Below are 24,718 nucleotides of genomic sequence, written 5' to 3' on the forward strand. Positions count from 1 at the left end.
TTATCGTTCTTATCATGCAATTGTGGAAGAACATCAGATAAGACATGTTCCCTAAAAAGCATGGCTCTTCAAATGCCTTCATATTCTAAATATTGCATGTAACATCGTAAAACTCGGGGGTAGGATTTTTACGCTACGTGTTCGTGTAGTCCCATATACATCTTTCTGTGCACAGTGTTTGTAACTTTACCAAGACTTGGCCAAATTTCTTATGATTTTGATGATTCCAGAACCTTGCAATACACACAAATTCTTATATGCTAGATGATCAACCTTTTCTGGTCGATTCCACACCGTTTCTTTCACGATGAAATCGCATGACCAGAACCCAACTTCATCTTTAAACATTTATTAATTCAATATTAATTATATTACCTAAGCAACGCAATTTTAAAATGATGAAATACTTTTTAAGATGTTGCTTATTAAATTCCCGAATGTGAGGGCAGAGCCTACGAAGATTCTTTTATTTGTCTTTAGTCAAGTTTGTAGCACATAATAGAAACGACCTCAAATATTCGTATATTGATATTTTAACACGGACAAGTCTTTGCTCGTTGTACATCATGCTTGCAGAAGTCACAGAGATGCTTTTAAATATACTTTTGATTGCCCTCTTTAAATACATATGTTCACGTGCGCATCACAGCATGTACCGTCGGTGCGTAAATGAATAATACAAACTTAACTTTCATGAATACATATTCAGCATTTGTCTAAATCTGTTTATACAGTTATGTACAACCTTAATGACCTTTATCTACCTATTTGCAGATGAAAACTTCTGAACTGGCTTATTCAAATTGATCAAGGGAAGATATTTACATGTTATTAGTAAAACTGGGTACAAAGATTTTAAGAATAAAGGCAACACAATTCTTCATGATTAATACAAAGGGGGTTGGTTATATTTCAGAGTTCAATCAAATGATAAGATAAAGACGAAGCATAAAAGGGAAGGATATGAAAGAATACGAATATGCGATGAAGAAACTTACAGGGATTGATATAGGCCTATATGTATATAAAGAGAGAAGAAGAAAAATGAGGGAGAGAGAGGGAGAAAGAAGAGCCTTGGGGGCTTTTCCCCAAAATGGGACTTCTGAATGCGAACAAGTGAAACATCCCCGTGACAAGCATTTTTTCTCCCTATAGAATTCGATGACAAGGCAAACAAACGAAGACAAAGAAATAGCGTCCCTTTTCAATTCAATGTTCTCCAAAGATTAAAATAGATTTCATATTTACTCAACATTTTACTCCCCTTAAATCACTGCCAGCACTTCCTGCAGCTCATGAACGAAATACATGATAAGGCTATTGGTGAGCAGAAAGAGGAATAGAAAGAGAGAGAGAGAGAGTGTGTGTGTGTGTGTGTGTATGTGTGTTTGTTTCAATGTGAGGTCGCGTGTAAGTGTGTGTGTTTGAGGGATAGTACGTGATGGTAGACAACAAAGAGGGGAAACAAATATGAGAAAGAAGGATACGTAGAGATCAACTAACATTTGCACATATCAATTAATTATGAAAGACATTGAGAACGATTATAATTACATTCATTTAGGGTGTTTTATAAGCATGCATTATCTTAACTATATATTAAACAGTGGTGTCGCTAGATGTTGTTGTTCATTATGGATTCACCGTTTTACCCCTAAAGCTATGGTCACAAATCAGAGCAGCGACCGACCGATTAGTAGCCTGCTCGGTCGCTGCTGGAATTAAGGCATCGCCCAGCAATTAGGTCGGTGCCCGGGCGGCGACCGCCCAGGCACCGAGCGTATTTTGGGCGGCGAGTGAAAAGTGAGCAGGCGCCGCCCAAATTTTAACTCCGCGCTAAAACTTCAGCGGCGACCGAGCGATGCCCTAAAAACGAGCGGAGCCTGGGCGGCCGCCGCTCGGTGCCCGGGTAGCCGCCGGGCAGAATTGGTTAAAAACTCGCCGCTCGGCCGCCGAGCAGGCTACTTTTGGGTAATGTGACCATAGCATAATTGACCAATATTAAGTTTACATCCAATAAAGATTTTTGATGAAAAAGTACAATTTGTATAATCATTGCCACATGGGCATTTTGAGGCCTACTGACTCGAGCCCGCCCTATCTGAGGATGATTCCTAGAAAGTCTGGTTAGAATCCAGCCATGGATTTTTCAAAATATGTGAAAGTGCAATTAGTGAGACACTTGGCGGAGGGTTGATACGTTAGGCTCCCTTAGTGGGACAGGAAACCTAATCCGAGCAATTTCAGAACCCCCTCTAATCATGTCTATATAAAATACATCGACGCGGGATGCAACGTTTGAGTAGTCGGATCAACGGTGTTGCTTCTGTTCAAAATTGCCCCTCAATCCAATTTCTCTTTTCCCTGCCTTCGGTCAGTTCGGTGAGTTGAGTTGTCCTTGCAAACGCAATGCGGCCAGGCCGACGGGCGGGGGGGGGGGGGGGGGGTGGGGTGGGTTTGGGTGGAGGCCGAGCTAGCTTCCAGCAGTAGATACGCTTCACACCAAAATTAGGGGTAAAAATCAACATTAAGACACTCGGGGGGGGGGAGGGGTGCCGCCCAAGCTCCCCTGGTAGGGCATGCACCCAATCAGAACAGAGTTAGTTAATTTGTCATCGAGTCTTTCACATCTATGTCATTATTATTACTATTACTATATCTTTACACATGATTTACTGATTATGACCGCCTGATTCGGGGTTATACTTTTACGACTTGTAAAGACTCGTGATATGTAATGTAATAAACCAATGTAGAAGCACGAGAGGGCGCTGTTCAACTTCACTCTAAATGGCCACGACCTTTTCCAGAGAGCTGAAAATCTCTCGTTATTCGAAATTCGGAAACCTTTTTACTTTGAATATTATAGTGAATGATGTTTTGAACATCTATACGATCTATCAACCTTCATCCTGGACTCGGATCGTAATTCTGAACTTGAAACTAACCGGATTTTGTATTTGTCAACTGCCCCGCCCATTTTTGGATTTTGAATATGGCGGCAAATGCACGCAGTACGTCATACGCTGGAAAAGCTGGACATGAATTTCAGTAAATTATTTTTAAAATAATTCCATAAATTGGGGCAAAATAAAAATATTCCACCTATATGAGCGACAGTGTAACATGCTGCCAGTTCTTAAAAACCTGTTCAAGTGGGGTCTTCTGACAAAATTTGTGTAAAATGCAAAGAGACTGAAGATGTTCTTCGTGCTTTTATTTCATGAAAAGCAAACGAAACCTTCTTTAAATATTTAAAGGACTCAGTTTTACATGCTTTCAATCTTAAAATAGAAATTTTTTACTCAAAATGAATTCGCAACCGAAATCGATTTGATAACGTCGATTGCTTTTTGGTCTATTTATAAAATGATTATTTTTCGGGTACGGGTATGATAATAGAGATTTGAACTTAATTTATTAATGGCATCAAGAGAGAAATGACTAACAGAATAAAAATAAATGAACATTTGAAAGTATAAAATGTATTAAAGTGTATTATTGATGTTCCTTTGTTTTGCTAAATTGTTAGAAAAATGATATTAGTGTTTTAATATTGAATAAACACCTCTAAGAGGCAAAGAGAAAACAAAATCAATATAGAAACACTGTTGAAACTACATTCTATCCCTCTCTCTTCCTCTCTCTTCCTCTTTCTCTCTCTCTCTCTCTCTATCCCTCACTATTTCTATCTCTCTCTCTCACTTTCCATCTCTCTCTCTCTCTCCCTCTCTATCCCTCACTATTTCTATCTCTCTCTCTCTCTCTCACACTTTTTGCATTGTATGCAAAGAAGTCACATGTCATCACAATAACATTCTTCTCTTTCATTAATATCGATATATTGTTTTATGCTTGATGTGATTTATGTTGTCTTTAGACTTTTTAAAAGGCTTCTAAACAGTACTGGCTCATCGACAAATGTTTTACACAAACTTGCTTTGATACCGCCACATTTACATAGTATTTTTTTTTTCTAGTCCTGTAAAACATTTCCTTTTATCTTATTAATTTGCATGTATTCGATGTTTGTTTACTTGTTAAACTTTTACTTTAGTCTATTACTATGTTTCTGTATTTGTAACGCAAATGTGGAAATAAATTTAATTCGATTTAATTCATTCATGTTTCGCTTCTTTTTCAAGAGATTAAATGAAATTACTTACCCAATAAATGCATTTATTTATTTAGTATCTATTCATTTATCGAATTGTATTCAAGAAGGATACACAATGTCATTACTGTTTACCATCATCGTCTTGAAATAGTTCATGATTAATAGAGCTTTGCACATGGTTGTAAAACCCTGCCTCCTATCTCTGAATATCAACATACCAAATGGTGAATTGCATTTTCCAACTTTGAGGATGCTTCAGACATGTTAGCGATTCTTTTTTAACGTGTTGTTTTCCTTCGAATATTGCGGTGATTCAACATTTGCTCCAGCCAAAAAATGGGCCGGACTTAATTATAGCTGTACACACACAAACACACATAAAAAAACAATTTCTCTCTTTCGTTCGCCCTCTGTAGTCTGTAGTAAATACTTCTCTATTCAAAACTTTCGTGCAGACACAACCACACACATGTTCACACACGCACACTCAAACTACTTTTCTCTTTCGTATCTCTCTCTCTCTCTCTCTCTTTATCTATATATCTACCTATCTCTCTCGCAAATGCTCCTCTCTTTTACGTTTATCATAAGTTATGTGTACAGTATCCCTACCCTCTCTCTCCCTCTCTCTTTTCTCTCCCTTCATTATTCTTCTCTCAATCTCAGCGAAAAAAACTTTGTTAACCTTCTCTCTGGATGGACTACCGTACTTCCTGATGTAGTTAGTGTCTTAGTCCTAGTTTCACTTTATTTTCTAAACCTTTATTTAAAACGTCCCACACACCACATGCTCCTTTTCTATGTGGTTTGGTTTGGAGATACTTCAAAAAGTACAAATCTGAAAATGCTAAGCGACCTTTAAGTAAACTCTCATCAGGCATTTGAAAGGTCCATAAAATGAATCATTGACATGATACATAAGTGGCGTGGTAAATATTAAGCGCTTTTGTAAATCCGATGATAACAAAAACACTATGCTAATTACGTTGTTGTCATTGTTTTTATAAAAACAAGAATATTGTTTGCCTTTATCCCCACCGTGATTAACGTGGCGTACACGATTACAATTTTACCATGCATATTAATAAAGCTAATAAATTGAAAGAGAGAGAATAGACGGAGAGAGAAACGAAGTGGAAAACATGGAGAGAGATAGAGGGAGAAATTGATGGAAAAGAAAGAGCAAAAAGGAGAACAGATTAGTGAAAGCATGTTCTATTAGGTTCATGGTGAAAGTAAGAGAGGTAGAGAGATGAGAAAATCAGAGGAGCGGGGAAGAAGTCAGAGGAAGGGAAAGTATGGTGACAAGGCTGGAAAACATGTAACATTAATGTCACTTCATTAAACTGCATTCACAACAGGAGGTCCAGTGAGCAAATAGTTCCTTTATTTATTGGGGTTTACTTCGGTATCAAGACAGAGGGTTCTATCCTCCGAAGGAATCATTCTAATAATATGGAAACATAACAGAAATGTGAACACTTCAGAGCGTTACATCTGGAAAACTCATGAGCGAATGATAGTTGTAACTCTTGGTTTCGGCAATAAATGGACAGCTGCATTATTCAACCGAAATGGAGATTTCACGACAAATCTAAAAGACAAACAAACAATAAATATAAATATGGAGGTATATATTTGGAGTGTGAAGGGAAATATAATTTGTATTACCCTTTTAGAATAAGTGAGGGAATTGGCATGATCATTCAAAAATCATTGACATGGTCCGAACAAAACATAATACGGTAAGGTTGATAATTCGGCCTCGTTCCAAACGATGTTGCGTTTTGTGTATTGGTCAGTAGAAATTTGGGGTTGAATCGTCGATTTTGAGGTTCATATGAACAATTAATACACAGGAAGGTAACGCAGTTTGCATATCAGTATACACTAACCACACTAGATAGCAGCTTCTTGAGTCGTCTTAGACCGGTCGATAAATAGCGTACATGTATTATCTAACCCGATAGCAAACAATGTAAAGTAAATATCGATATTTGACGTCTAACCAGGAACACTAGAAGGCAATCGGAAAAAGCACGGTACGTGTTCATTAATTGCGTGCGTAGTGCGGGGCGCAGTGTTGTATTGTCGGAGCGTATACTTAACGTTAAACTCACTGTAGTGATGACTGGTCACTGGAGCGATATGAGTGCAATGTTATGTTCTATTTCTTCCACGACATTTCCATTTCTTGTCTGGTCTCTCCCTGTTTGAGAGAGGGGTTTTTCTTTTGATTAAAAAGGGTAAGTCGAACCTTCTATTTATTTCTTCTTGTTTGCGAATTCAAGCTTAAATACTGTTTTAGTTTCCCGAAAACTTACAATACTGTGACTATTGCTTGATATTAGTATACACCAACCTGGTATCAATACATTTCCAAGAACATTAAACATTAAACTATACATCGTCGCGTTTACATGTTTCTGAAACATCCGTGATCTCGAAGCAGCAAACAGCAATAATTTCTAGATTATGCAAAGAAAAATAAAGAATAAATATAATTACATTTGTTGATAAGAAGAACAGGTCGAAGAGGTAAGCGCATTTCAGATGTTAAGGCAGTACGATATATTTCCTGTAATTGATCTTGATAATGATTGATTATGATTGATCTTGTTCTTATTTTGATGAATATTTGTGTTTTCATTTATTTATTTATTCATGCATGTTCACAATTTCACAATTCATTGAAGTTAACATCACATGAAAAATTAATATAATATAACAAATCATTTTCAATTTTACATGGATCATGGATGAATAAGTGTAGAAAAAGAATATAACATTGTTTTATCAAAGACAAGTTGCAACTTATATACAGTTTGAAGAATGAACACACAAAGGTGATGAAACATAAGCAAATAGAGTTTGAATCGTTACAACACCTTTCAAATATATAATATATGACAAATCAAATTCCTAAAGTTTTGTAATGAACTATTTACACTATTTACAAAGTTAAAAAAAAAAGAGAAGAAGAAGAAAAAAGAAGAAAAAAAGGGGGGGACTTGAAAGATTTCATGAACCAGCCTGTATATGTTTCATATCGTTTATAGTTTAGAGTAATTTCCATGTAAAATTCAGGAGATATAATGGTCTCACAAACGATATTGCATATTCTACTTTTGTAATGATAATGAACGACTAATAATGTATTCTTTCATTACAGTTCATATGATTTGTAGATATCATTGCATATTTTTCATGTCTCTGTGTACCAAATTGTACATCTCACAATATTGTCTTCTTGTCAATGAGCAATGACTACATACTATATCTGTAAATTGACTAGTCTTGAGAAGTATTGCAGTTCCTTATTTATTTATTTTTTCTTTTAATGTACGCGTATACGGCGAGGATATTGTTGCTTTTATTCTTTTTATTTACGGAGAGGTACCTTCACCTACTCTAGCATAGTTGTGTGTGTTTTTTGTATTCCTCTCTCTCTCGCCTGTGTACACACAGTACAGTCTGGGTCCTCCCTTTTTCCTTCTTTTTTTCCTTCTTCTTTCTTGAAAATTCTGTCACGAACTCTCTAGCTGTCTTTCCTCAGAGTGCATGGAGTATTTCAATATTTTGTGTCTGTAATTGCCATAATTGTCATCCAGCATTATACTAAATCGTATCTTTAGACAGGATGCATATCATTCAAGTAAAATCATTTACAATTTGCAATTGGAGTTTTTATAGATCTGTCAATTAAAGGCCTTTGACACAATTAATCACAATATTTTACTATCTAAACTATATCGTTATGGAATACGTGGTGTAGCTCATAAATGGTTCACCAGCTATCTTAACAATCGATTACAATGTACTATGTATCAATCTTCTATTTTGGAGTTTAGAACAGTAACATGTGGAATTCCACAGGTTAGCCTGCTTGGGCTACTGTTATTTATATTATATGTGAATGATATCTATAAATCTGCTAATGAATTGTCTTTTATACTGTATGCAGACGACGCAAACATATTTCACAGAGATTTAAACTTGAAGTCTCTTATGGATACAGTAAAGGCAGGTCTTGCATATATATGTGAATGGTTCAAATCTAATAAATTATCTGTAAATGTAAAGAAATGTAATTATATAATTTTTCACAATGGAAAGAATGCAGATTTAAATGACTTCAATATTGTTCTTGATGTCATATTGCCAAGGGTGGATAAGATCACATTTCTTGGCGTTAATTTAGATAGTTCGTTGTCTTGGAAATACCATATCCACGAAGTTGAAAGTAAGGTGACCAAAAACATTGGCATTATATCCAGACTCAAACATCTCTTGCCCAATCACTTTCTACGTATGTTATATTGTGCTCTTTACTTCCATATTTTTTCTTACTGTAATCTTGTTTGGGGGAATTCCTGCAAGTACAACATTCAAAAGCTTACATTATTGCAAAAGAAAATTATTCGTATAATATCCGGAATGCACTATCGCTCCCATACTGGTCCCGTCTTTAAGCAAATTATTTTCTTGAGATTCAGTGATACCAACTTGCATCAACAGGGTATTTACATGTATAAAAGCATGAACAACATCTTCCCATCAAAATTTAGTGATCTCATTAATTTTCAATGCAACTCGGAAACCCATACGTATAATACGAGAAGCGCTGCCAACATTCATCTCCCTAAACATAGAACTCGAATATTTCAATTTGATATTCGATTCTCTGATCCAAAATGTTGGAACACCTTACCATTTATCCTACAGAAGTCGCTCTCCTTGCAGACTTTTTCCAGTAAGGCAAAAATGTATTTAATTGCTCGATATTAATACCCTCTCTTGTATTTATGTGTGAAAATGACCTTTTGTGGGATTCAATAAAATGTTGTATGGCCGATTATTTATTTATTTTGATTATTTGTATCACTAACGTACACGCCTCAGTTGTTGCTAGGTACCATCTGTATATTCCCCGTGACAATGCTGTCGGATGAAGCTGCTGTTTGTTGGTTAATTATGCTTTTTTTTGGTGATATGTACCCGCTGTCTATTTTAGAATTTTAGTACTTTGTTATTTTAATGACTTAATCGCAGACACATGCACAGCCCAATTGAGTTAACTCAATTGAACATGCCTTCCTATACTTAATTCTCTTCCCAATTTTTTTCTTCCATTTACTATTTTTTATTTCCTATCAATGTTCTGTTATACAATATGTAATTTTCTTAATAAAATATATAATGTTCTCTCAGTAACTGTGTTAACTTATTATGGGCGTTCCCAACTCAAGCTATGCTTTTGGGGTTTTCGTCTCCTTCCGTATCTGAATTTTTTACTGTATACTCTATGTTGAAATCATTGTTACGTATACGATGTATGTATACATTGTGTTTCATACTGTACTGTTGAGAAGAAAATAAATGTTAATAAATATAAAATACACAAATATTTCCTTAGTTCATGAAGTAGTGGTTATATGTAATTTGTGTTGTTTTATCATTTTAAAGCGTATGAATATTTTCACAAAGATGAAACGCGCTATAGAAGCCTAGTTTATTATTACCCTTATTATTATTATTATCATTGTTGTCATTTGTATTACTTCTACCAATTATTTTAGTTTTTTTGTTAATTATCATTGGTGTTTTTGTTATTTTTTAAAATTATCATTACTATCATCATCATCACAACAATTGTAATTATTATTAGGTATATTTTTTTTCTGATTTCCTCAGGGGTGTTACCATGCATGCAATCAGGAGATTCGTGAGTCTTCTTATCTTAGGAACGCTGGCGCTGGTACTGCTGATTTTTGTCGTAAAAGGTCCTACAGGTTTCGCTCTTATAAATGGGGATCAGATAGAGTATGATGGCGTCAGGAGAGCAACGCATGTCGTGTAAGTAGTGCCCATCCTATGGGAACGTATTTTACGGGATCAAACCCGTTCTTTGTACAGTGTCTGCACAGTGAGACTATGTTGACGGTATACTGCATAGGCAATATACTTTAGCTGCTCCGGACACAGCTAAGGACTGTCGGAGCTAGGTTCTGTCAGATTAGAGTATGTGCCTGTAGACCACCTACGAAGCGTCATTATGAAATGAACAATTAATTAATAAGTGGATCGTATTTGCCACATTAGTGTTAATACTGCTTTTTTCATCTTTGGCAAGCACAACTCTTAAAGGTATTACAAAGTTTTGGTATAGGGTCATGAATTTGGTTCAAATCAACATATTGGAAGCATATGCGTTCCTACAATATTCATTGATCGTTGTCCCGGTTGAAATCGGGTCTAAAGTTATGAAATTATAAATAATAAACTCTTTATGTTGTATAGCTCCCTCTCAAGGTCAAGATATCAATTTAGCTATGAAACAATGTTTCTTGACTAAAATCGACCGTTTAGCTATTCCCGTTTGGAAATTATATATCACAACTACATATTCTGAGATTTTCATGGTCGCAGCTACCATACGGCCGTAGGCGCTATTTGAAATTCATCAAAATTTACCGGGAGCACCGGTAATTTTTTATATTCAATTTTTCTCAAAAACAGAAGTGTTTTAGGGGTTAATTTTTTAGTGCTTATAATACATCCACAGGGGCATCCAAATATATCAAAATTGTAAAGATTTACTGTCCACCCAATTTTCAAAATTTCCCAAAACTCTGTATTACCTTTAACTATCAGTTCGCTCAGGATTGTTTCGGTGATTTGATGGTATTACATGTTACAAACGGGATTATTGATTATACAAAACAAACCCCTCAGAAAGGGTCTTGTATTAAAGTTTTAACGTTGGCCTTTCTCTTGTTAGTATATTTACAATGATGCCCCATTTGTAATGATTGTGTAATCATGGAATATTTGATTGATTGATTGATTGAAAAGGTTTTATTAATTGCACTTCGCAGCCAGATGGCTGAATTATGAACAATTTACATTGGCAATAATACATACAAATGTGGTTTGACATTCTCACAAAGTATGATATACAGTATGTAACAAAATTCGTATCAAAATTCATAACCAATATGATTGAGGCAATAACAGGCAAATTAAGTCGGGTTTAAAATATATTTTGTGAGGTTACACAAGAGTGGGTCAAAGGATGAGCAGGCATTACATCTAAATATGGGGTCAAGTCACTTCAGAAATGTTCCAAAATACCTTGTTATCGTCAATAGTAAATTCAGATTTTTGTTGGGAGGTTGGAGTGTGTTTTAAAAGAACAACGATGCATTTTCCAAATGTTTTAATTTCGACTCGCCGGAAACCAAAATTGACCATAAATAGTACGATATCCATCTAAAAGCTGTAATTGTGATGTCTATACTTGGGTTTCGGGGGTCGAAAAGATCGTTCATACCACTTACAATGGGGAATGGAAACCAGAAATCGTAGCGTCCAAAATAACCAATTCGTACCTAATTTAACCGGATTTGGGTAGTGTATGTTTTTCAAATTTACAATACGAAGTGGTGAAGATTAATCGTCTTTTTGAGGTATGAATTTTCATCGATAGGCCGATACAAAAATAATCATAATGCTTTATGCAAGATTGTTTTGTAATTCTGATGCTACTGTGCTCTCTAATTTGGCTTCTGGCACTGGCAGGAATGCAAGACATGTTAACTTTAAGATGGGAAATTTCTATCAATGATTATTAATAATTAGTTTGTTGGGTGGCCGTAAGCATACGGGGGGGGGGGTTGTGGTTACCCCCCCCCCCCCTCAAATATTTGTAATGTGGGGTATCGGAGGATAACCCCACCTCACTTGTTACCAAATGTTAACAATTATTTTGAAAAATAAAAAAATTGCTAAAGGAAAAAAGAAATGACCTTACCCCCCCCCCCCCTCCCCTCCCCAATTGAAAGAAATATCGGTCAGCATAATTTTCCAATTTTCGGGACAAGAAAAAAATGTGCTCTTATCCCCCTCCCTCCCCTTTTGAACACTAATTTTGTACTTTTACCCTTTGTGTTTGGCTGGGAAGCTTGGGGTGACTTGGCTGCTGGGATAACAACAGCTGACTTCCAGCAATTGGGCACATAGTTTTGATCGAGAATCATTGATTTGCTACTGGCTGTTCTCTTTTAATTATTTTTTGTTCTCACTTTGTGTACAATCAAATTTGCCACTTAGTCTATAGATAACTATCTATATTCTTCTTGAGTTGACGTTTAGACGTGTAGTATAAGGTTAAGTAAAATGGGGATTACGAAAACATGCTAAGTATCATGATAAACATAATAATTCCGAGCAATTACTTTGTTTGTCTCTTTTCCTCTGTTCGACCTCTACAGTTTTGACAGTATCTGCAGCATAAATGTCTATGCTACTCCAGCGAACTTACTATTAAAAGAAACTACAATCTCTTACGTCTTTTCTCCATTTCATAGTCATAATTGATACTAGGCCGTATTATTGGCCCATAGACTAATATTGCTGATACCTGTTTTAATAGAATGGCCATATACCGTATACGGTGCGTCCCAGAAAAAACGAAACAGAGAGTTATCGATGCTTTATCATAACTTAATCACAATTATAACAATAAAAGACACGTATTTGTAAAGCTTAGATCCTCTTCTTTCATTTAATGCAACTCATATGATGCATATTCCACGCATGAGTGATTCAAATCAATTTGAAGAGAGGGAACCAACAAGTCATTTGGCGGGCGGTATCTGAATTTCAAAGAGAAAATCACATTTCTAGAAAGTTCAGTTACTGCCCTTTCATATGACACCTCAATCAGGAAAAATGAGCAAGGAATAATAAAGTTCGTTTGATTATATTGATGCTTTAATTCCACAATTCCAACAAGTAGAATTGACCAAAGACTTAACTCTGTTTCGTTGACAATCAGTCATGCATGAAGTCTTTTGTCTACGGCTGATTGTCAATACATACTCGGTTTAAAAAAAATGATGATTTTGTACATTCTTTTAAATTTTGAGCAAAAAATCACATTTTTTAGTTAGTAATGCGCGTGGCATCCACCGCTAAGTGATTTTTTGTTTGGTTGCAAAAGCTTTAGCATGGATGCCATGAATTACCTCCAAAATGCCGTCTAAAGCAAAAAAGAAACGCGTCTTGGCTGTTCTAATACTGGGTTTCCGTACAAGAACACGTGGCTATGACGTAATTTTCAGAACGCTTTTTGCCCACTTTATTTTTTTGTTCTTCAAATTTTACAAGCATATTTGTGATGGCTAAACGCAGGGCATTGCGAAGCCAGATTTTCATCAAGGGGGAGGGCGGGGGGGGGGGGGGTAGACTCCGTTTTATACCCTGCATTAATATATTAGTATGGAATGCCATTTGGGCCACAGCATGCGTCGTGACGCCACCTAAATCCTATTCGGTTTGCACGCAGTGCTTGTGACCCCATTCCAGGGAGGTGTTTCACAAAGATCCTAAGTCGAACTTATCTCTAAGTTGGACTCAAAAGTTATGGAAAGCCATTAGTTTCCTTGAAAATATGTTGTAAAAGTTATTTTAAAAGGCATAAAATGTTGATTCAAATCATTCGTATTTTCTATTATCATGGGAGATTTCATGTTCTTGATGTGGAATTTATGGAAAGTTTAAAACACTTGATTTTTCGCTTTTGAATATATTTTATTTTAAGGCTACAAATGGCTCTCCATAACTTGTAAGCTCAACTTAGAGTTAAGTTCGACTTAGAATCTTTGTGAAACACCCCCAGGTCCCTTCATTTATCCCTATTCATTTCAAACTTCGACGGCATTTCTAGACGTCATTTTGCCTCTTTCGGGCCGTTTTTGCGGACTTTCACATAGAAAGTCACAGCTCTCATGGGGAATTCGACACCGTTCGGGTGTTTACCCAATAACAGGTGTTGTCAATCACCAGGGTTATAGCCTTGAGTGTTATGACCATTAAACCTTAAGTAATACTTTGCTTTTCATTCGCCCGAAGAATCTCCGAGCATGCTCCGAGAGTCTAGGAGGTAATTCTTGACTGGCCAACGGGTTTGCGGTGCGCATATTTGTACTCCCATTAATGGTATTTCCACCAAGTCTGGTGTCAGCGAATTACGGCCTTCTGCACATGGAAACTGACTACCCACTCCCTTTAACTATCTCCACCTTCATAAATGCTACAGACTTCTAATCAGTTCCTCTTAAAGATCTCAGAGACGCCCTTTCGTCTGTATAAACAAGGGCGTCAATGCATTCATATTGTTCTAATACGATTTAAGTTCTAATTTTTATTATTATTAATATTATTACCATTATTATTATTATTATTATTATTATCATTATTATTATTATTATTAATTTTGATATTTTTTTGGTATTTTTTATGATAAAGATAATGATAATTTGTATAAGTAGTAGTCAAAACAGTAGTTGCATTAGTCTTAATAAATATAGTAGCAGTAGTAGTAGTAGTAGTACGAGAAGTAGTAGAAGTAGCAGTAGTAGTAGTAGTAGTAGTAGTAGTAGGCCTAGTAGCATTATAGTAATTATTTCCATTAGTATATTCAACATCATCCCCATCATCAATAATATTATTATTATTTATTGCTGTTTTTATTCCTGTTTTCATTGTGCTTTTAGACGGATCGAGCCAGTAAATATTCGATTAGCTGCCGACAAAACAGAGAGGGCGCACCAAACAGTTGAACATGGGAAGACCGTAGCTATTCCAGAAGACCGCAAAACTTACCAAACAGGAACAAGGAGAGTTGAAGACAATAACGAGAATGCATTGGCCAAGAATGCGTTCAGGGAAGCATCACTCACAGTCACTTCCGGTACTGAAATACAAGGAAATCCCTCCCCCGCAAGAACCGATTCCGACATCCTGTACGATACAAAACTGCGCCCTCAATATGACGGCATCGAAGAAACTGCCAATCCGCACATGGAGAATGCGCGGCTTAATGGAAACACGAGTACAGACACCGTGAGTGCGTCTGTGCGCAAATCGAGTGGACCTGCGCGTAATGACGTCACGACGTGCACTCCGCGAAAGAACTTGTTGTTTCTTAAAACGCACAAAACTGGAAGCTCAACCATACAGAACATTGTGTATCGTTATGGTGACGCTAACGGGTTAACATTTGCCCTCCCCCAATCAGGCGTATACTTTGGAGTGCCCGCATTGTTTCGAAGGACGTTTCCAATCAAGTCCCCGACAGGGAAATACAACATGCTCGCCAATCATGCAAGATATAACCGCCCCGGTGAGCAAAATGTTTACAACAACCCTTGTAAGGCCAAAAAAATAAAATGTTTAGCGTCCTGTTTCTTTAAAAAATAAGAAGGAGGAGGCCCCTTTTTTCCCCTTTTTTTCAAAATGGCCGCTCAAAATGGACGCTCGGTACATTTTCCCGGAAAGTCGGCCTATTTTTCAAGATGGCCGCCGGTATTTTATTTTAAAATCAGAAATAGATCACTTAAGCAGCCTGTTTTTCATCTTTTAATTCATTATAGAAAATACAAATTTAAAAAAAATAGGAGGCTTCCCTCCAAAAAGGGAGCGGGCGGGGACGCTAAACATGTATATTTGTTTTACTTGGCCTAATAACACTATTACTATTATTATTTTTCTACCACTACTATTTACTACAACTGTTATTTGTATTACTACTACTTACTCCCCTCCTTCTTGTTGTTGTTCTTCTCCTTATTGTATTCAATTAAAATTGCCGAATGTCATCCAACATGGATTTTGGTTCGCTACAGTGTAAAATATAAGCTCAGGCAAAGTTTACACGAAACAGAAATTTGATACAAAAAATCGATACATTTTGGTGATGACAAAATGATAGTCATACATACACTGTCGCTGGAAATTTGGAATATTTTTGGTTTACCCCAATTTATGGAATTATTTTAAAAATAATAGATCTAGATAATAGTATACAGTCTCAGATTGTATTGAATAATAATTTGACAATGTGTGTTTTGCGTGACTGCTGAAGCAAGTGTATGCTACTATGCTTATCAACTAGGGGACCTACGCCCTTAAGTCATAAATGAAAGTAATGAGGATTAATGCCATGGATTATGGCTCAAGGCATGGGCACACAGAGGATTTTTTTATGTTGGGAACCGGGGCAAAATGCAATAAATTATTGAAAATGTATTGCATTTTCTGTGTTGTTTTTTTTATTTATGGAAACTGCCCCTACCCTAGCCCCCCGCTGGTTCAGTGACAAAGCAATGGCCTCGTTACTGTGAGGCCCCAGGATCAAACCGAGTCGATGTGCTACAGTATTGCCCTTTTGTGGGGCATTAATCCTCATTACTGTCATTTATGACTTTAGGGCGTAGGTCCCCTATTTGATAAGCATAGAAGCATACAAATGCTTTAGCAGTCACGCAAAACACACATTTGCAAATTATTATTCAATAAAATCTGAGAATGTATACTTTTATCTAGACCTATTATTTTTAATTATTTTTAAAATAATTCCATAAATTGGGGTAAAACAAAAATATTCCACCTATATGAGCGACAGTGTACATACTTCATTTTGGCGCCAGTCAATTTTTGCACTCTCGCACATGATGCCTCCTGTTCATTCAAGCGTGAACACATACCACACAAAAATGAAACAAAATGATTTGGGATAAAACACTTTCATAAGATGCATAATAATTCACTGTTCATAGATGATTTTTAAAATAATTAGCAATTGCGTAGGTGTAAACTTTTTGTTTTACTTACACGGGATATATATGTATATACAGTGCGTTCCAGAAACAACGAAACCGAGATTTATCGATGTTTTATCATAACTTAATCACAGTAAGAATTAATAAATGACACATGTCACGCATGAGTAATTAAAAACAATTTGAAGAGAGGAAACCAAAAATTAATTTGGCAGGCTATATCTGAATTTCAGAGAGAAAATCACATTTCTAGAAATTTCATTTTCTGCCCTGTGATATGACACCTCAATCATTAAAAGTGAGCCAGGAATATAATAATATAAAATAAATAATAACAACCTTTTGTTTGTTTAAAGTAATGCTTGCATTTCCATAATTTGATTGAACGAATTTGTTTTTACTGGCTGCCTGTCGTAGCAACAGACAGAGTTGACAAAAACTTAACTCCGTTTCGTTGACGGTCAGCCATGCACAAAGAAGCCGAAAGACTTGCTGCATGACTGATCGTCAACGAAACGGAATTAAAGGAAACCTAGCCCCAAATAATAAGTGTGGGTATTCTGAAAAATTAGATGAATTCCTGCCCTTTGATGTATAATATTCCTTACGAAAATGTGCAAGAGATATATAAATGAAGATATTCCTGGCATGATGTGATGCCTTTTAGCATGACATGGGCGCAGCCATTTTCTTAAAAATATGACGTACCAGTTGAAGTTACACATGTATCATGCACCAAGCTTTAGTTGGAAATAATTTTTATATCAATAACGAAACCTTTACTTTTCAACGAGGAAAAATCATAACTAAGAAGATAGAAATTATATTTGGTGAAAAATAAATAACAGGGGAAAATTATTGTAACTAAATTCATTTATAAATGACACAATATAGCAGTTGACAAATTTATTTCATTTATGAGAAACCTTTACCCTAGTAGAGCACCAACTTATATATGCAATTTGCGTTCTGACAATTGCCGTACAAAGGATAATAGCAGGTGAATGAAATTCTTCATCATCACACACGTCTGGGAACACCCATAAATTTTAATACATTAACTTACTAAACGACTTCGCATAGTACGTCACGTAATCAAGGAAATAGCGATGCCCATGTCGTGCTGAAAAAGTTTACATTATTCTTGCTCTTTGAGTCTTTGCCTCTCTCATACAATTTGGTGGGAAATCTTATAGATTAATGGGCAATAATATAATAAACCTCTCAGAATAAGTAAAGTTATTTTGGGGGGGCTCGGTTTCCTTTAAGGCTTTTGTCAACTCTGTTTGGATTTAGCGACATTGTTACATTGTACCCACATTATATGTCATTGATAAAACGAATCAACTGTTGCATTTGGCTCCTATTATCAACATGATCACAGCTGAAAAATCAATGCATAGCAACACAAAATTGTGAAAAAAGAGATAAATAACAATTCTGCATGATTCTGATGGTGATGAAAATAAATATTCATATAACTGATCGGTTCAAGAAAAGTAGTATACAAAATACACAAAATCCAAATTCTTGATAAAATAAAGAGAAAAGGCGTATCCCTTTAACAATCGAGTAACGAATTTGAATGACGCTTTGACGAAATTGATTTAAGCAAGCATATATATCGTTGGAAGCTTGCAATGACATACTCGATTTGACTTTGACGCAATTGGATGCCAAATTATAAAATAAAAAGAAAACAAAATGAACTTCTGACGTAACTTCCAGCAGTAATGTAACTTCCTTTAAAACCAAACTCAAACGTTCAATAATACTTACATTTGTCAAATAAACATGTAATTTCCTCCTCCCTACGTTTTCTTACTTCACTCTTTCCTATTTCCCTTTGCCTGTATGTTTAGTGTTTAATGTTTTTTTTTATTTTTTATTTTTATTTAAGTTTGTTTTGTATCTCATGTTTATTGTATGTATATTTCTTTATGTATAGGGCACCCCATTAATCAAGCCTTCGCTTTTAGGGGCACCCGAACCATTTTACTGTATTAATAATTTTCATACATGCATGATTTGTATATTGATCTTTTATTTTAAATGGTTAAATAAAACGAATTGAATTGAATTGAATGTGGGAACCTTCATAATGCGGACCTGGCCTTGGGAAATAACTAGTGTAGGGACCGTATGTAAGCAGATGTGGTTAACGTGGCTATTAAACGATCGAGTTTAAACTGTATCATAATTCATTCTATGCTTGACTTTCTTTTTTTCATTCCAGAAATGGCAAAGATCATGTATGCCAACGCAGCATACGTGACCATCTTTCGTCATCCGTCAACACAGTTTGAAAGTATGTACGTCTACTATGGCTTTGGAGGCATATTCAAGGTTAACCTATCAGGGTTTGCGGACAATCCTCTGAGCTACTACCCTAGACAAGGTTCTACTCCTGCACACAGCGCCCTCAACCCAACTCTCTATGACCTTGGTATGGCAAAATCTGAATTCAGCAATGAGAACGCTATACAACATAAAATTGCGAGTTTGGAGGAAGAGTTTGACTTGGTCCTGGTAGCAGAGTATCTTTTGGAATCGTTGGTGCTGTTAAAAGATTTGATGTGCTGGGATTTTAGTGATGTGACCTATTTCTCGGCCAATGCGAGGATAAAGTCAAAAGTAAACGAAATGTCAGAGAGGACCTTCACCCAACTTTACAAGTGGAACCACGGTGACGCGCTCCTCTATGAACATTTCAATCGGACACTATGGATGAAGGTGAATGCGTACGGGCGGGAAAGGATGGCCCGGGATGTGAGAATACTGGGGAAAATGAACGAAGCACTTGCAGAAAAATGCTTAAGTGGGACTCAAGCTGAAATGAGTATGTCGACGTCAGTCAGTCGTTATGTTTTAAAAGACAGTATGAAGGATGACGTTCAGTGCATTAGAATGATTCGGCCAGCAATTCAGTATCTAGAAACAATGAAAAAGAAGCAAACGGGAACTAATTTGAGACATTTATAACTACAGTAATTTATTAATTTCCGGTTAGTTGTTGGAAACGATTACCTGAACTCATGTTAAGTTGATGCAACCGAATTTATGAATGTCATACAAGAGGGTGTTTAGGAGGCAATCATTGTTTGATCAATTAAAAAGCGTACTCACGACCTGAATATTCATTAATTATTAGTACTGATCATATATAGTTCAAAATAAATTTGAACTGTATCATTCATTTTACATATTGTACGACGACATTTTGATCACGCTGTTTTTCTTCTCTTTATATAACTCTCACTTAACTACCTACCGCACGTTATACGATCTAACTACGATCCGATCTGTGAAGAATGTGCAATATCATTTTGTATGAACATTCAAACTTTTGACATCTTAATGATCGAGGACCTGAAAAGTCAAATGCCTAATACATTGCAAGTATACCCTGTGATGACCCTACGTTGTAAGATGCATCAATTCAATGGACAGATGCTTTGTTCATTTTGTTTTTGCCTGGACGATTCTGATAAATATCACGCTAAAAACTACCCAAACTAAAATACCCGCCAACTCCACTGTTACATGAAATATAAACACATGGCGCGCCTCTGATTTATTTTCTCTAATGTACTAGTCCAATACAGTTACACGGATGTATTTTATAAACTATGTTCTGGTCAACCCACTTGTTTTTCCCAACATGAAATTGGGTTCATAAAACAAAGACAAAAATGGAGCAATGGTTATTGTATATTACAATTGTTCTGGTTAACTATTTGGGGATATGTTCGGAATCCATTAATACAAACCTTCAGACTTATAAACATTAGCATTTTTAGATTTATGAAGCTACAAAGAAAGGCCCCCCCCCCCCCGTAATCTGTTTCATTCAAAAAGCTGCGACATAGTGACTATCTTGGACTTGAAATACGAGATGTAGATCCCCATATGTTTTTTTCATTGATGTATTCGTTTTATATTTCATTATTGTATTTGTTTATTTAATGACATATATTTTTTATCTGTAGTTATATACTTAATATAGGATTTCCCGGCCAAATTCGCGAGTTTGTCATTCAAATTAATTTGTCTTGCGTTCAAATTCGACGGGTTTAGTGCAGTCAGGTATATCTCGGGTTTGTATTTCCTTTTCTAGTTTTCAAATCTATGGAATTTTCGTTAGGCTCTACGTATGTTTCATTCAAATGAATGAACAATGTGCTTCTTTCGCTATTTGGTCATTCGATTTGGCGCAACACGATTTCTTGACAACGCGACGGTGTACTTTTAGCATTCTAATTCATTTGTAGCATTCAAATTAGCACTTTGTGCACTTAAATTTTAAAAAAAGGGGTGCTACGATAGACCGCGCTATCTCATGGCAGTGTGAACAGCCTCAATGAAACTCTTTAAGAAAAACAGAGGGGTGTGCTGGGTATAAGAGACGATGTGAATTACTTTTGTAAAATTCCTAGTCTGTAGTAAAAAGGGGCGATTGAGGGTACCCCCACCTTTCCCGGGTATATGAACATGTCCGTGCAGAAATGCCATATCCCTTGATTTCGCCCCTTCTTTACTTTATGTCTGACTACACCCATCCGCATTGTCCTGAAAATTAATAAATGGAATAACAGCTTAGACCCCAATGGCAAATCATGCATTTTAACTGTATTATTCGAAAACTGTACAAGTTTGTTGCAATTCTTCCTAAGTTGAATAAAAATATTACGAATACGAATGACAGTTGTTAATTTGAATGATAAAAATTACGCTTCGACAAGTGAATATTAATTTGAATGCTAGTTGAGCAGTTTCTAAATTGAATGACAGATATATGAAACCCTTCGACCAAAATCCTAAATCTAATACAAAAAATGGAAAATTGAATGATAATTGGCATGGCAAAGCCGATCTGCGCTAACTTAAATGCAAAGTAAATGAATTCGAATGACAAACACGCGAATTTGGCCGGGAAATCCTATATATAATACATATTTAGTTACTGTATTACTTACTAGTTAATTGCTTATTCAGTTAATTGGATTGATATTAAACTTGTATAGCATTGTATCTGTACTATTACAGAGTAAAATCATGAAATCCATTTGAAATATGTATATTTTGGTAGAATATCTAAAAATAAAGAAAACGATCATTTAAGCTAGATGTATATCGCTAACTGTCTTCTGTTCCACGAACATTTCTCTCGCTATGTATTTAGGCTGGTACCGTGTGTTTCTTTTAAAATATCAAACTCAACTTTCTCCAGTAACATCTCTTCAAAAAAGCATAACTACATTGTTTTCGATACATCGTAACAAATTAAAAGTTTCCATTATAAAGAATGAACAAGAATAGATGTCTTGCTCTGGCGAGAAATGAAATTCAAGATACGAAATATAGAGATTCACGGATAATGAAGGTTATAGTATAGATATGTCGACTGCTATGAGAGGCCTGTCTGTTTTTATAGGCTCAATGCAACCTCCCCGAGAGCCAGTATAGAAACAGCCAGGCCTCGAATATCAAAGCAGTCGATATGTCTTTTATATACCGAATTCAGACAAAAATTTACCAACAATTCTAATTACCTTATCCTTTTCTTGAGCAAAGATTGGTTAAAACATCACAGAAAATTTGAGACACTGTCTGTTAATCTTCGCTGGAAAGATGACTGAATGTTACAATTATTTGGGAATCGCACACACACTGCACTATTTGGTATCCGCGCTCGCACAAGGTAACTTTTAACACGTAAACCAATGGGGATCTCATCAAAATTTTACTATTTTCCTGGAAAATGGACTCTTTAGGAAATCTCACTCATGAACTTTTGACCGTTCCGGCATTGTTCGTTTCTTTACGGGAATGGCTAAAATCACGACTCAAATTTCGACCAATCAGATGGCTTGATTTCTAAAGAGAGGTATACAATTATTTATGCTCAAGGGTTACATGGCGGCTTCAACGCCGCACGCAAAACATCCAACCATGTAAACAATAATTTGCGCACGGGAGAGGTATCAATGCACTAACACAATGAATAGCCATTCATTGAACCTTACTCTGCATACATTTATTTTTGGTATATCAATAATTATGGACTCAGTAGTAATATATCACTCTAGGTTGCAGAAAATGTTGAGAGATTAACAAAGAAACGTAATGAAATATTGATATCTTTGTTCTGCGTCTGTATTTTTTCTTTCGTCCTTTGCTTTGTAAATATAAATGTATTATCATTGTGCATCATTTCTTTGCGCAGCATAGTTTGGACATCAAGCACTTCGAACCTTTCCGTCTCTTTCCTGCATGACAATAATTATTACCATAACATATTTGGTAACACCTGTAAGAGGTTATATTGAACTTTGACAAGAATAATAAGACGAAATCACTGCATAATCATATTTGTAGTAATTGATGGGAGAATTCGGGTTAAATTTGTTTTCAATGAAACACACTGCATGAGAGTGACATAAACCAATCGTGGTGAGCGTTTTTGTCACATGAAAGGCCTCGTCGATGGGGTCGCTATAAAGGCTTTACTAAAGACGCAGGTGTAGAGAGCGCTGTTCTGATCCAGGAGACCAATCGCTTGGAGGTGGCTGTCGAGTGTCGACCCTGGTCGCGCCGCCCGAGCCAGCGGCGTATTCGAGCACTTTCATTAAGTTTCTCCTCGACTATGATATTTCGGGAGTAAGAAGATACGGAAATGGACAGGCCAGCTGCGTGAAATCTTTGCGCAATATACTTTTGACATCAAACCATTTGACGAATTCAAAAGTAAACTAGACTTGAATTCGTTACTTTGACGAATTAGGTGATAGGCCTACGTATCCTCATTTGTTAAAAAATTGAAGAATGCATTTTCAAGATTTCATATCTTGTAAAATGCTTCTCCCATTAAGGTCTTTCCATATAATGTCATGTTTAAACTGTGGAGCTATAATCATTATGGATTCATGGAAGATAGATTGAGACAATATGCCAATTGATCCCGTGCCAAAACCATTTACTCCTTTGACCTTAATTGACATGATGAAGAATGCATTTTCACAATTTCATCCCATTTCATGAAATGCTTTACCCGCCATGTCCTACCTATATTGTGCTGCGCAAAGATTCAATCAGTTTTATGTAGACAATTTGTCTACATAAAACTGATTGAATCTTTGTTCATGTACCCTTTAAAGCTCATTTGATGTATATTATTACCAGAGAAAAAGAGAAGTCAGTCACTCAATAGTGTCTGACATCAAAGTCTAAAGAGTTGCATGCTTTGAATACTAGGACACTGCTAACGTTTAAATGTCACAGAGAGGACTTCTGCCTTCTTCCCATGATCCTCCCGTCACTCTCTTCACTCCCTTTATCTTCCACTCACATGCACCCTCATCTCTCTCTCCCTCTCTCTCCCTGCCTACCCACTTTCCTCCCCTCTCCCTCTCCCTCCGGATTCAAACCTTACAAATAAATCATAAATTTAGACTCGGAATAAGAAATACAACAAATACTTTAATCTTTGGCACATACTCTGTAAACATAAACATAGTATGCACAAACATGATTGTTATGAACACATTTCAGATGTAATAAAGTTTCCATTTCAGTAAATTTCGTATTCTGTGTATATTATATAAATACATGGCTGTAAGCTTTAACTATAAGATCATCTGATTGGGGCTACAGTGATCAGATTTTCCAGGAATGAGACAGAGAAATTCCCCAAAAGGAGGAAGATCACATGGGGGTCCAGTGGCAACGCCCGTGGCTGGAGTCAATGGTGCCCCCTTTCCATGTCCCTTTAAGCTACAGTTAAATCGGTATTAACTTTAATCTTGATACAACTGAGTACACTAAACTACAGTGTGAACATGCCTCTGTTCTAAGAAGTTTGTGCCCATTGCAACAACAACCAACCTAAGACTTCACTGACCATCTCTGCTATACTGAAATGACTAGGTAAGACCAGTGTCCCCGGGCCCAAATCATTTACGGGTGTGTGTGTTCA

At 36.2% G+C, this 24,718-nt stretch overlaps 1 protein-coding gene across 1 annotated transcript; it reads left to right on the top strand.

The window, feature by feature from the left end:
- The first annotated feature begins 6,182 nt into the window (after positions 1-6,182).
- LOC753898 (galactosylceramide sulfotransferase) lies at positions 6,183-20,753 on the top strand. Its single transcript, XM_001183680.4, has 4 exons — positions 6,183-6,363; positions 9,812-9,973; positions 14,677-15,305; positions 18,980-20,753. The coding sequence occupies exons 2-4, from the start codon at positions 9,822-9,824 to the stop codon at positions 19,723-19,725; spliced, it is 1,527 nt and encodes a 508-aa protein (XP_001183680.2). The 5' UTR covers positions 6,183-6,363; positions 9,812-9,821; the 3' UTR covers positions 19,726-20,753.
- Positions 20,754-24,718: the final 3,965 nt, after the last annotated feature.

Source organism: Strongylocentrotus purpuratus, unplaced genomic scaffold, assembly GCF_000002235.5.
Source record: "Strongylocentrotus purpuratus isolate Spur 01 unplaced genomic scaffold, Spur_5.0 spur5_scaffold_1, whole genome shotgun sequence".
Classification (NCBI taxonomy): domain Eukaryota; kingdom Metazoa; phylum Echinodermata; class Echinoidea; order Camarodonta; family Strongylocentrotidae; genus Strongylocentrotus; species Strongylocentrotus purpuratus.